General features: G+C 46.1%; 1 protein-coding gene across 1 annotated transcript in view; it reads left to right on the forward strand.

Moving 5' to 3' along the window:
* The window catches only part of SEPTIN8 (septin 8), a 32442-nt gene extending 21394 nt beyond the window's left edge, over positions 1 to 11048 (forward strand). Inside the window, exons 5-10 of the mRNA XM_041482043.1 lie at positions 3010 to 3171; positions 4558 to 4654; positions 4962 to 5130; positions 5380 to 5512; positions 6183 to 6373; positions 8233 to 11048. Of these exons, the coding sequence (XP_041337977.1) occupies positions 3010 to 3171; positions 4558 to 4654; positions 4962 to 5130; positions 5380 to 5512; positions 6183 to 6373; positions 8233 to 8236 (756 nt within the window). The 3' untranslated portion in view covers positions 8237 to 11048. The remainder of the gene's footprint in view (positions 1 to 3009; positions 3172 to 4557; positions 4655 to 4961; positions 5131 to 5379; positions 5513 to 6182; positions 6374 to 8232) is intronic.
* Positions 11049 to 13989: the final 2941 nt, after the last annotated feature.

Raw genomic sequence — 13989 nt, forward strand, 5'->3', positions numbered from 1 at the left:
CCGAGAGATGACACATCCTGGGCAGGTGGGGATGCTTCAGGCAGCCTGTGCCTCAGCTCCTTGGCTTCCAAAGTAGATTTTGCCTGTTGGCTTCACTGCAGCTTGCATTCAGGAACAGTTTGGAGACGGGGAAAAATTCAGCTGTGTTTCACAGGGCAGAAGTGCCTACAGTCTTATTGCATCAGCAGAATTATTTTCTGCCAAATGACAAGTTCTTGTAAGTTTTATTTTTGGAGATGAGAAGCAACTCTGGTCAGAAAGACTTGAGAAGGAGGTGCATTTTTGTCTGTGTGCATGGGAGCTCCCTGTCCTGCCTGAAGCACAGACTTCCTCTGGTCATAATTCCAGCTCCAGCAAAGCCCTCCAGCACATGGACTGACAGGCAAGGGCACTCTGCACCCCTGTCACATTCAGTGGGGTCACATGCCAGTAGTCAGCTGCATTATTTTAATACTAGATATTCAAATAGAGAGTATTGCTCTTCCTTCACTGAAGAATGTTGCTCTAGGATTTTGCCTTCAACCCAAGACCAACATTATTTGTGTAAAAAGAGTGGACAGACAGCCCTCATGTAGTTCTGGCATTCCTTCCTTTTATTTGAGTTTTAAAACCTGCTCAGCAGAAGAGGTGGCTTTTCTTCTTTAGTTAGATTAGTTTGTCACTAATCTCTGTGGCACAGGCTTGGCCTTGGCATGGAGGTGGGTGTGTGGAGGGTCAGACAAGCACTTCATAGCATCTCATGGCTCGTTGCTCTCTTCTTTCCAAACTGTTCCGTCCCTTCTCTGTGTTGTGAAGGAATGAACCCGTTCTAGACTTAGGACACACTCAGATGCCATCTCCATGCCTCCCCAGTGTTGATGTGGCTGTTGATTATTGGAAACACAACTTGCAAAACCCCTTTGTGTTGTGAACTCCGTGTCAGCAGGCGTTCACTGAGTTGCCTTTTCAAAATACAAGAAATCTGGTTGAGGGCACTCCAGCCAGCCTGGGTTTGTGATTTGAGTGGTGCTGAGACCGCAGTGGTGACCACAGAGCAGAGCCTGTCTCCTCTGCTGCTGGAAAGCTGCTCCAGGCTCTGCACCCCGGCGTTGCTGCCAGCAGGGCTGAACTGAGTCCCTTGGAAAACGAAGGGGTAGTTTGCTTGGGCTGACTGAAAAGGGATGTGAGCCCTGAGCTGACCCTTTTTCTGTGGGAGATGGTGAATCCAAGCCTCCTCAGGTCTTAGCAGGTCAGGGAGACACCCAGCTGTGGTCATGGCCCTTTTCCCTTTGCAGTGAGGACATGGACCTGCTGAGCAGTGGGGTGAGCAGTGGGCCTCTTTCTGTGCCGGGCTGTGGGCTTTGGTAAAAGAGTCCAGGTCACTGGCTGAGAAAAAGAGGAATTTATTCCCTCAGATGCATTTGCAATGAGTAAATTTAGACTATTTTCATTCAGAGTAAGTAAATGCTTTTGTGTTTAGTGAGTGCTAAACCACTGAACAGAGACAGGGAGGGGGAGTGATGGTGTGGGGAGAGCCCAAGAAGTGTGGAGAAAACACTGACCTACAAAGAACTTGTGCTGGGAAAGCAAGGCCATTTATTTTAATAGGTACCCACTGGAGAGCAACTGGTTGCTGTGAATTTCAGTTCTGTAGGACAAAAAATGTTGGCTGTGGGGAAATGTTAGATGGCAAATCAGACTTTCCCCTTATTTGCCTAAATTCTCATGTTTCACTGCTGTGAATTTGGCTGCTGTTCAGACAGATGAGTGCTGCTGTTTGTTTAAGCAGTGGTTTCAGTATCACACGTGGCTTTTCTGGGCACAGCAGCATTATCAAGCACAGGTTCCTGTGATAGATCCAGCCTCACTGTTGCTCTCTTAAGCATGAAGCCATAATGAGCCCCATCACTCCTGATGGATGTGGGATGTGGCCCTTGTTTATTTTTGATCTTGTGGGTGCTGGGCACAGGGAGACCCCTCCCCACTGTGCAGCTGGTGGGCGGCTTTGGAGCCCAGGTGGATGAAGCTGTGTGGGGAATAGTGACTGCTGGCTGATGTGAAACCACAGCTGAGCAAGAGCAGCATGAAAATTAATGTATCTGCTGTATGGCACCCTGCCCCTGTGTCCGTATAATCCACATGGCACAGCCAGGTTGTCATCCTCACCAAGAGGCTCATGGAGTCCTTGGGGAGGGTCATCAGCTGCTGTCAGAGCATCTGAGGAGTCCCTGCTCTTTCCACTTGAGCATGGGAGGGCCTCACAGCAGCTCAGTGTGCGTTTCACCCTTGTGCTGGTCTTGTAAAACATCCTGTCAGCACAGGCAGCGTGGATGGGTGACAGCTGGGATGTGACAGCTCCACGGTGTCTGCCTCCCTCCTGGTGTGCAACAAAACACTGGGAGAGAGGGCTTTGATTTGCTCCTCGTGTGCTTCCTGCAGGGTGTGGTGTTGATGTGTTTGCAGGTTTTAGGATGAGGGAAGAGATGAATTTGACTCTATATTTCTTAGAAGGTTGATTTATTATTTTATGATATTATATTAAAAATTGTTATATTAAAGCTATACTAAACTATAGAGAGAAAAGAATACATTAGAAGGTTAGGAAAGGAATGAATAATAAAAACTCAGACTAGAGTCCTGACACAGCTGGACTGGGATTGGTTATTAAGTAAAAACAATTCACATGGAACTAATCAAAGATGCGCTTATCGTATTCCAAAACAGCAAATAATTATTGTTTACATTTATTTTCTAAAGCTTCTCAGCTTCTCAAGAGAAAAATCTTAACAAAGGGATTTTTCATAAAAATTTCATAATAACAGTGCGTGGTTTATCTAAGTCTTGTACCAAGTGAGTCCTGGAGAACTCTTCCCTCTAGTGTTCAGCTGAGCTGGGCTGCAGTTCCTGTGTGAGCAGAGCTCCACGGTGATTTTGGGAGATGTAAAACAGCCAGTGGGGCAGGATCTGGGTCACCCAGCACAGCTGCTCACCTGTGGGGTGTGTGTCCTTCCTTGCTCCCCTGTGCTGTAGGTGAACATCATCCCCATCATTGCCAAAGCAGACACCATCTCCAAGAGCGAGCTGCACAAGTTCAAGATCAAGATCATGAGCGAGCTGGTCAGCAATGGGGTGCAGATCTACCAGTTCCCCACGGACGACGAGGCAGTGGCTGAGATCAACTCTGTGATGAATGTGGGTAACGCTGCACTCCCCTCCCTGCAAAAGCTGTGACCAATTACATTGCTGCACAAAAACACATCTGAAGGGCAAGTTTAATTGGGAATGTCCAGACACTGAATCTGTTGGAAAGCCGAGCTGTGGGTCTCACAGATGCCAAAGGGTGTTGCATACAGAATTAATTAAAATGTGGCTCGTGTTTAATCTGGGGGCTCTCTGGAGAAATTTAGCTCTAGATTTTATTTTATTGAATTTTTGAAAAATACTTTCCTCAAAATGAATTCTGTCTGTTCTTAGGCTACTTTGTGTTTGAGGAAGAAGGAACTTTGAATAAAATGTGACAGTTAAGATTTACATTAGTCTCATGACTTAAGGAGGCTGACCAGAGAAAACCCAATTTAAAGTAAAGAAGAAAAATCTTTAATCTCTATTTTGTCTTTTTTGAAATTCAGAGATCAAATTCAGACCTGACTGAAGCACATGCAAAAACACTTTTAAGCTTCTTGTCTCCCAAATCAGAGTGCAGCTATGGCAGTAGAAAGAACTGAAATGTTTCCATATTCATTTTGTAAATAAAAAGTAGCTTTTTCATCAAAATGACTGTTTTCCTGCATAGCTGTTTCTGATTAAATGCTTGGTCTTTTCTTTCACTCTTCCCCCTGCCATTAAAAAAAAAAAAAAATCACCAGTTGGTTTCTGGGTGGACTAGATACATGTTTTCACTCTAATAGTTCTTTTTTGCTGAAATCATTAAAACCTTGGAGGATTTACTCTTAAATAATTGCAAGCTGTGTGTATTGGGGAGAAAAACAGGAGTCATCCTTGTTTGGCTTTTTTTTTTCCCTTCCTTCTTCCAATGAAAATATATTTGGCCACTTCCCTATGAGTTCCACGCTTCTGGATCCATTTCTTTTTAAACGTGAAGGATTTTGTCAGCCTCACCCTGCTGAAGCACCCAGTCCCGAGGAGGGTGTCCTGCCTGTGCCTGCTGCCTTGCAGGCTGGGCGAGCAGTGGGGACAGGCTGTGTCCTGCACGTGTCCCTTGCAGTGCCCACAGGCTCACTGCTGTGCCACGGCTGTCAGCAGGGCAGGGAGTGCCCATCCTGGGTGTGCAGCCTGGCAGAGGGATGAGTGGAGCACTAATGACCATGCTGTTCCTGCAATATTCCCCAGCTGGTGCAGCCCAGCCTTGCTGGCAAGCTCTGCTGTGGCCTGGCACCACTGTCTGTAGTAAAATCCCAGTTTGTAGCAGAGATTGCTGCGAGTGTCAGAAATTTGAAGAATTTCAAAGAAGGAACTCAGGGAAGCAGCTGCTGTGCCTGGCTGAGGGGGAGCTAAGGGTCAGGCTGATCCCTGGGGGTTGCCCCATGCACTGAGTCCCTGCCCTTGGCTGTGTTTCAGGCTCATCTGCCCTTCGCTGTGGTCGGCAGCACGGAGGAGGTGAAGGTTGGGAACAAGCTGGTGCGAGCTCGGCAGTACCCCTGGGGAGTGGTGCAAGGTGAGGGGCCCCAGGCCACCCCAAACCCTCCCAGCTCTGCCCTCCAGCAGCACCTCTGTGTGAAGGTGCCCTGTGACAAGCAGTGCAGGCGTGTCCCCTGCAGCCTTGGTGGGTTGGCTAGCTTTTCCTTTGAATTGCCATTCCTGCAGCAGGTAGGAGGGTCAGCAGGAACCCCTGCATCCAGGGGCTTGTGCCCTGAGCAGGACAGCAGCTCCTCAGGATGGGAGTATCTGGAGCCAGTCACGCGTGTCCTTGTGTTCCCCCGCCACACCTGCGGTTTGCTGACTTGTCCCTTGCCTTCTGTCAGTGGAGAACGAGAGTCACTGTGACTTTGTGAAGCTGCGGGAAATGCTGATCCGCGTGAACATGGAGGATCTGCGGGAGCAGACCCACACCCGCCACTACGAGCTCTACCGGCGCTGCAAGCTGGAGGAGATGGGTTTCAAGGACACAGATCCAGACAACCAGCCCTTCAGGTGAGTGGCCTTCACATCTAGCATCAGTTTAGAGTGAGGCTTTGGTACTGACAGCCCCCAAAAATGGGAGGTTTGTAGGTAAATCTACAGTACCAGGCTGGAAAATGCCAGGCTGGGTTTGAGCTTTGCAGCTGATTTGGATGTTCCCCTCCCTGCCTGTTTTTCCAACAGCACAGACAGGCATGCATTTCCCCATCACTAACTCATCCGTATCCAGAGAGTCTGCATTTCATTTGCTTTCTTCCCCAGCCTCCAAGAAACATATGAGACCAAAAGGAAAGAGTTCTTGGGTGAGCTCCAGAGGAAAGAGGAAGAAATGAGACAAATGTTTGTTAACAAAGTCAAGGAGACAGAGGCAGAGCTGAAGGAGAAGGAGAGAGAGGTGGGTGTGCCAAAAATTTGCAAGGAACCCATACTGCAGCCAGCAGGGAATCTGGGTCTGGGCAATGCATGAATCCTGGAAAGCACATCCCAGCAAGCCTCACCAGCCAAAGCACAAACACATCACTGCTTTAGGTGCCTCAGAAACTAGTCTTCCCTGTGCTGTGCCACGTGGAAATATAGCTGCTGCCTGGGGAATGAAAGCCAGTGGCAGGAAGTTTAGGTGAGCATCCCTGGCACAGAGATTTCCCTCTTGTGGCTCCCTGGACAGCAGAGAAAAGGGGGCAGCTGGGCAGGGGTCCCCAGTCAAAGTGATTCTGGTGGAGACCCCAGTGGGAGTCCTCAGGAAGCAGCTGTGACTGGGAAGGAATTAAATGGGCCATCCTCAGAACTAGTGGGGAGCAAAAGATCCTGCAATGTCCCCAGCCCCTGTGCTGAGCCAAAATCCCCTGTGCTCATCTCCAGGGTTCATGCTGCCTCTGGTTTGCTGTGTGGTGTCAGGCAGAGCTGAATTTATTGTGTCTTCCCTGCTTTTGGTGGCACTGGGTGCTGTGTTCTGCCAAGTCCCTGTGATGGGGATTTGAGTGGGAGGTGTGACAGGGCTCCTGGGGCAGGGTTAGCACAGCCAAAACGAGCGGAATGCCGTGCTCAGAGGGTCTGTCTCCTGCCAGCTGCATGAGAAGTTTGAGCACTTAAAAAGGATACACCAGGAAGAGAAAAGGAAGGTGGAGGAGAAGAGGAAGGAGCTGGAGGACGAGATGAACGCCTTCAACAGGCGGAAAGTGGCAGTGGAAACCTTGCAGTCCCAATCCTTGCAGGCTACCTCACAGCAGCCGCTGAAGAAGGACAAAGACAAGAAAAAGTAAGTGTCTGAACTGGAGTCTTCCTCCTCTGCCACTGGAAAGCTGGGGGTCTGCTCAGATGCTTTAATGTTTGGTCAGTTGTTTAAACATCATACAGAGAAAAGCGGATTTTGGAATCCTCACTCCCATCCTTCTGATTCTTTGCTGAAAGCAGAGGAAAGATGAGCCCCTCCTGCGCCCAAGCACTGCCCAGAGAAGCCTGGGCAGCTGCAGGTGGGAGGGATTTGCAATTTGGGGCCATTCTCTAACGAGTTACCGTGCCATGGGGTTCACTCTTGCCTCTGTGGCAGCCAGCTCAGGTTGTGAAATGGGGCTGCAAGGCACAGTTCTGATTACAAGAAATTCTTTTCCCCTAAAGGCAGAGTTCTTATCTTAGCTTGCTTCGCATTAATTGACATTGCTGAAGCCAGCAGGAACAGGGGTATGTAAATATTGGTGTTCCAGCCACCTGATTGTGTAGTGATAGACCAGGAATGGGACAAACAGGTTTAAAAAGAAAAGGTGTTGGGGGGGTTATCCTGCTTCCAATTCAAGCCAGTCTCTAAGGGACACTGGCTAGGGAGCAAAATATGGAGCACTGTCATGCAAACAGGTAATTCTGCTATTGCAGCATTTTTTTTGTTATTTCCCCGTGCATGAAGGAGCTCAGGACTCAGAATTGCATTCTATCAAACACAGAGCAGGTTGGTGGCAAGGCTTTCTGAGCCTCTTAATGATGGCAAGAAAAAAAAGACCGTGAAGAGTAGCAGTACCCAAGTTTGTGCTTGACAGCGCAGCATTCAGCTTCGCACTGCTGATGAGATCTTGTGGTCTGTCATTCCCTGCTGTGAGCTGCAGCACCAGAGGAGCTCATTCTGTGTACTGACATCCTAGCAATTTGTTTCTTCCTGTGGAAGATAACAGGGTAGATTACTGGAGTGTTTTGCTGGAATGTAAATGTGCTGGTGCTAAAACCGAAGCCTCTCTTCTGCTGACGTGCTCTGGGTGTGGCCCACCTCACACACAGTGTAGAGGGTTTGTAAATTCTTTGCTGAAAATAGGGTTTGATCTGAATTAGGAGCTGGATCCTAGGGCTGAGTCCTAGGGCTTTCTTGGACCCAGGACTGCTTTGGGGAAGGTGATCACAGTGGTAACTTGTGCAAGTGATGCCAGCAGCATGCAAGGAGTGTGAGCATGGGCCAAGAAATGCTGCAGCTTCCCCTCTCTCCTTCTGGCTGCACCAGAAGAGGTTTTCCTGCACTTTGCTGGGTTTAGCACAGCTCCAGCTGTGAGTCTGGATCATTCCTCTTCAGGGTACAAGAGAAACGAGCCGTGCTCAGGAGCAGGGCTGGGAGGCAGCTCGGTGGCGTGCAGAGATCCGAGGGCACCCACAGCCTGGGCTCTGCACGCTGGGAGACCCTCGTGGTGCTGGGGCAGGGGGCTCCAGCTCTGGAGCACAGCTAGAGGAGGTGCACCAGCACCAGGATGGTTTTGGATTGGGGTACTTTTTGGTTTTTTTTTTTCTTTTCAAACTTGTGAGATAGCTCAAAATACGGGGTTTTGGGATTTCTGCTCATGTGGAATATTTAGGAGAGCTAGTTGAGCTCTTTATCATCATTATGTCCTGGTTCAAGGCAGCATTCTTGGTAGCTTTAATAAGAAAAAATTGCGATGGAAAAATTGCAGAAGTTGGGAGAGAGAGAAGAGTGTTTGTGGTGCTGTGCAGGTTGTGCCAGGCTGCTCTCACCTGAAGCCTTCAGCTGCCCCAGCAGTGTTTGTCCTCCTCCTCCTTTTTTTGTTTTAACATACTTCACTGCACTTCGCTTTTGTTTGATTTCATAACTTTAATTCATGCTTTTTTATGTTTTGTTTCTTTCAGTTAATCACACACAGACTTTCAGGCCAAGAGTGGACTTGGTGCTTTCATGTGTTAAGTTGCTTGAGTTTCCCACCCTGAGTGACCCTTCTCATAACATTGTGTGAGTGGACCAAAGTGACAGAAAATGAGATCTCCGGTGGTTGCAGTGTCCCGACCTGCTGTTTTCTTTTCAGAATTATCAGGAGGTTTGCAGGAAGTAACCTTACATGTACATTTTGTTAAACAAAGCCAACTAATCCCTCAAGTAAGATGTTTTGTTCTAAACCCAGTGATTGAGCAGCCGTGTATGAAGTGACCTGACTGAACTCGTCTTACCACCAGCTAAATAATTGCTTTCTGCATTTTTTTTTTAATTGGCCAAGGTAACTGCTGGAGGCTCATTGACCTCCCCTGTACATGCACAGTGGGAGGAGTGGTCTGAAGAATGCTAAAATGTTTGTTTTTCTAACAAAATTCTCAAATAGTTTTTAGAATGGGTGGAAAAACACAACATTTAGGCTTTCTGCAGGAATCTTAGTCAGAGTAACCCTCATTCCAGTAATTCTGCATTAATTCCTGAATTACTCTAAACACTATCTACATCATTTATAATTTTTATATATATATATATATATAAGGAGAGAGAGAGTGGTTAATAAAATTAATGGGACAATGTTTTGAATTTTCTTTACTGCTAAAGTAGAACATTTATAGAGAGGTTTTTCGTTAGAGTCTGTTGTACAAAATGGAACTACAGGATTTGTGTAACATTTCAGTTGTCACTTACCAATGTATTTACTGTTGTGGAAACTATTTAAGCCAACATCCTTACTTTTACTTTTTAACCTTAAACCTAATATGTGCCTAATAAGGAGAATCCCCTGCTCTTGAGCTGTGCACTGTATTTATGCTGACAGGCTCTGTCCCTCTTAGAAGGTGCTTCTTTTGACAACTCCTCATGCCTAGAAATCACAGCCTGGTTTTCCTGGGCAGCTGAGCTTAGAGGAATAATTGGAATCAATATTCATTTTTTCCACTCAAACCATTTTGTGAATAGGCAGGGCAATAACTGAACAGAGAGTTACTAGCTGTGTTGTCATGGAAAAATAGTTGGACCCAATTCCATCCATCCATCCATCCATCCATCCATCAGATCCTAGGCTAAATGAAAGGAAATATATTAACCCTCACATAGTGTCTTCAGAGTTTATAAAAACACTGGCTGGCTAAGTGTTAGTTGTGAGTGTGTGTGTTTTTATTTAGTTATTAATGTTACAGGATTTTTCTGATATGTTTTTTGTTAAAGACTTGTTTTTAAGCTGTCAGCAAATTCCTGATGTGCCGTGCAGAAGGAGAGGCAGGGCCTGGGTCTGAGCTGTCACAGGGCAGCATTTTGCTGGATTCTGAGGTTCCTTAATTGTCATACTCCATTAAAGCAGCTTTTTCGTTTCCTTTCTAAATACATGCTCAGGTATTAAACTATTTTCCAATGGACATTGGCCTTTTCTGTGGATATACTGACAGTGCTGCTTCATGCTTGTAGAAGAACCTCACAAAGATCTCACTGGTACCTTTTAGAGCAGGATTTTGTTGAAAGAATAAAAATTCTGCACTTGTTGGGAGTCTGCTGAAAGCTGGACATTTAATTTTTAAGGCTGTGCCTCCAGGTTAGATGTATTTTAAAGAGTAACTATCAAATGTTAGGAGGGTTAGTGTGGTTTTCTCAAACACGTTCAAGGAACCCAACCTTCTGTTATATGCAAGAAAATTCCACCTCACCTCTGACTACAGACCAATCATGTAGCAGATTATTTTTTATTGATCTTTTGCTAATGGGAGAAACTGTGGTTTGGCACTAATTGCCTGAGCAGGCCATGCTCTTTGGCTCATTGTTTTGCTTCCCAAGGCCAGTGCTGGGATGAAGCAGTGACTGGTGGTACTGGGGTGCACCCAGCTGCCTCGCCCGTGTTCCCAACAGCAGTTCTCTCCTGATCTCATGCTGCAGCCAGCAACATCTATGCAAACAATTTCTCTCTGCCCTGGCTCATCAGAGATTAATTATTTTTTCCTAGAATAACAGGTAGTTTAAAAATATTATTATAACAAATAGTAAAAATCTTCAAATCCATGGGCATTGTGGAGAAATTTACAGCATTTTCTGAAGGAGACATTCAGAATGTATGTAACAATATTTTCATGATGATGATTATTATATTACTTTGACTTTGTCACAGACATCCTTTGTCCTTGCAGTTGCTTGTTCAACATCATAATCTCCCCAAGTGGACTCAGTCATATTTTTTTTTCCCAAGTACTTGTTTTTTTCTTTTGGCTGAGACAAGATTTAAGTATTGTGGTAGGGTAGTTCTGTGTCTTGTTTTTATTTAACAAATTACAAATACATTGTGATGCTGATCTCACCCAGTCAGAAGACTTAAAATCTTGTAGGCTAGAAAAAGTGAAAGAAATACCCCTCAGAAATTATTGAAACCATCCAGTTACACATCTTTCAGCTGTTTTATATATTTATCTGTAAAAGATTGGTATTAATGGGAAAAACTATCCATTTTTTTATCATTTAAACGTTTACCGTCCTGTATGTTGTCTGCTTTCTAAATTAAACTGTGTTTTGTGGGTCTCTGGGGGTCGTGCCTGGCTGAGGTGGCTGCCCCAGGGGTGTGGAGGGGGTGGTTTGGAGCCCTCTGGGACCTGCTGCATCCCTTTGCTTTGTCATTCCCAGCGTGTTGGGGTTCATGGTTTGTTTTGGTTTTTTTCTTTCTTTTCTTTCCACTCACTTTGTACTTTTTTTCTTTTATTAAATCTCACATGTATTTTGAGTTTTTGTGGTGTCATTTATTTAGTGGTGTATTTTCTGTGCAATCTAGTTATTTTCTGTATTATCTGTCACAACAATAGTGTGTTATGATTGCAAGCTTACCACTCATAGGCTGTCTTATGACTATTTGGGGCATTCAAGAATATAATTAGCTAATTAATTAACAACTAGGTAATTATAGAGTATGCAGAAATGTACTTTCTGTGTAATCTGGGGAGAAATTCTTAGGTATTAATCCAAAAGCTATCAGTGTTTGGGCAGAAGGAGCTTTGAGGCTTGTTGGTACATCTCCTTTGTGAGATCTGGTGACTGAGCAGGGGATGTACCAGCAGCTTTGCTGATTTCATGGTGCCCAAAGAGGTGATTTCAAGGTAGGGTGAAAGTGGAGCAGAGGTGGAGAGGTTTCCTGGTGGTGCATGCAAAGCTGTGTTCCTTGTCTGGATTGTCTGGAGAAGGACATCATACACTTAGGTCAAACTAAAGCACAGCTTTAGTTTGGTGCTGTGCTGTGCTGAAGCTTTACCCAAGGGTTTGTTCTCAGGTCTGTTCTGGGCCATTGCTACGTACCAAGTTCTGTTCACTCAGCTTTGGGTCCTTCTGGGGTTTCTTTGGTATTGGACTGAGATCAGTGCTGCACTTCAGACACTGCCAGTGTGGAGTTTGGCTGATGCACAGTGTTTGCTGCAGCAGTGCTTCTGGTGGGAGGTTTTTCTGCAGCCCCAGCTTGAAGAATAAAACCAGGCTGATGATCCTGGTTGCCTCTCCAAGGTTTTTAGGAACATGCAGCTGGAATGTTTTTAGGCAAAAGCTTTAGTGGGGAATTACCAGTTGATACCAAGTGGTTTGTATGAAATGTTTACATCCTTTTCCATCCCAATACATTTTAAAGCCAAATCTGGGAGACCAGAGAGCAGCACGTGCATTCAGAGTTCAGGGAACTGAAGGTGTGGAGCAGCTGGTGCTTTTAAAGGTGGGCCACCTGGTGACTCAGATGATGTGCATTGACAAGTGTCTTTCCAGAGGAGCAGTGTTAAGAGCTTCATTAATACTTGTGCAGAGCTCCTAGAGATGCTCTGAGGAGGAGGAGAAATGCATGGTTTGTTAGAGAAGCAGTGAGGTAGGTGCTGCCTGTGCTTCACAGTTCCCGAGCCCAGGCCTGGTGACCAAGGCCCTGGGACATGACATGATGGCACTTTCCTTCAGGAGACAGCCCCACAAACCCAGCCTTGTCCTCAGCTGTTCCCTCTGGAGAACTCTGCAGCTGTGAGGGCTGGAGTGGGGCGAGGACCCTGCAAAGCCACTGCTCTGTCTGTGTGGGCTGGTTGGCTGCTCTTGCAGGTCTCCATCACCTGGGATTTCTCATGTTCCATCAGCAGTCCTTTCTCATGTTCCATCAGCAGTCTTTTCATTAAAATTTTAAACCAATCCTTTGATTACCGGTTCCAAACAAGATGTTGGCGGCTGTGAGAGCTTCTCTGAGTTGCAATGGGTTAAACTCAAATGTCTGTACAATAGATTCGTGCTTTGACCTTTCGTGTTGTCTTTACTTAATGTAAATAACTGAAACTTAAACACTGATTCTCTTTTGTTCTTTCTATAGCTTCTTTAGTCTTCCCAGTGCGTACTCCATAACAACAGGAAGATATGTTAATTAGAAGATTTATTAAGGCAAAAACATCTCATGCAGAAGAAATTAATTGGTGCTTACACCTTTAAGCTTGCAGTGTATTGCACAGAAGAGAATATGTAGCAAGGACTAAAATTCACCGTGTCCTTTGATGGGGAAAAGTTTGCTTAATCAGGTTTCTTGGTAAAGTTGAAATCCGAGATACTTGCCAAAAGGTAAACTGCTAATTCACGCTGCTGCACAGCTGGCACTAAATCCAGAATGCTTATTTTGGGGCTCTTAGCCCAGGGGGGTTAACACTGACTGACTCCAGAGAGGTGAGGGACAAAGCTGGGGTAGTGTGAGGAGCTTTCAGCTTTGCTGCTCGAGCTGCTGCTGTAACAGGGTCCTGCAGGTCCTCTCCTCAGTCTGGTTTTGGGGTGTAACTGGGGAACCTGATGTCCCTAACCTGACACCCCTAATCTATCAGCTGGATTCTGACCTTTCATAACCATAACTCTTCTGTGCAGCTTGCTTCTGTGTACTTACAGGTTTTATAACCAAAATGCCCCAACCATCATCTCTTTAGTTTTCTGAGGGCTGCACATGGTGCCTCACACCGTAACCCCTTCCCCAGCGCTCCCTGCCCACCTCCCATCTGCTGCTTTGGGGCCAGGTAACCCTGCCTGGCCAGTCTGGGCTCGCTCGTCCTGCTGGGATGTGATGGGTGAGAAGGGAACCATGTTAAAGCACAACTAAACGTTATTTATTAATGGAGGAGAAATGGTTTAAAGCTGGAGACTCAGTGTTCCTGGTGTAAGTTCTGTGTTTGTAACAGACTGATTTCCCCTTACACAAACAGTTTTCTTAAAAAAAAGGAAAGGGGAAAAACAAAGTGTGATGTCTGTGCCCCAGTAACTTCACACAGGAACAGGGAGAGGCCCCAGTTTATCTTTGTTTTAAACAACCTTGTAAATGAATCTCAGGAATGACCTGTACCAAAGCTGGGTTTAATAAAAACAAAACTGACTTGTTTAACAAACATCTGTTAAAACCATGGTTTGTACACCAGGTATAACCAGAACGATGTCCTCTGTCCCTCTGTGATCCCAGTTTCCCCTCATTAACCCCGTTGCCCTCTGATTAAAGTGTGATGTCCCTTGTGCACTCCTGTGTCTTGGCAGCTGCTGTCCCCAGTCTCCCTCCCTTTTTCCCGACTGCTGCTTTCTCCACTGCCCCGAGGCTGGGAGGGTAGGAGTGGCCAAAAGCCAGTCTGTGGCAAGGGGTTTGAAAACGTCTCACCCTGTGCCCCTGCCTCATGGTGGTGTGGCCACAG

The sequence above is a fragment of the Pyrgilauda ruficollis genome, unplaced genomic scaffold, assembly GCF_017590135.1.
Source record: "Pyrgilauda ruficollis isolate IOZ18807 unplaced genomic scaffold, ASM1759013v1 scaffold57, whole genome shotgun sequence".
NCBI classification, from domain to species: Eukaryota; Metazoa; Chordata; class Aves; order Passeriformes; family Passeridae; genus Pyrgilauda; species Pyrgilauda ruficollis.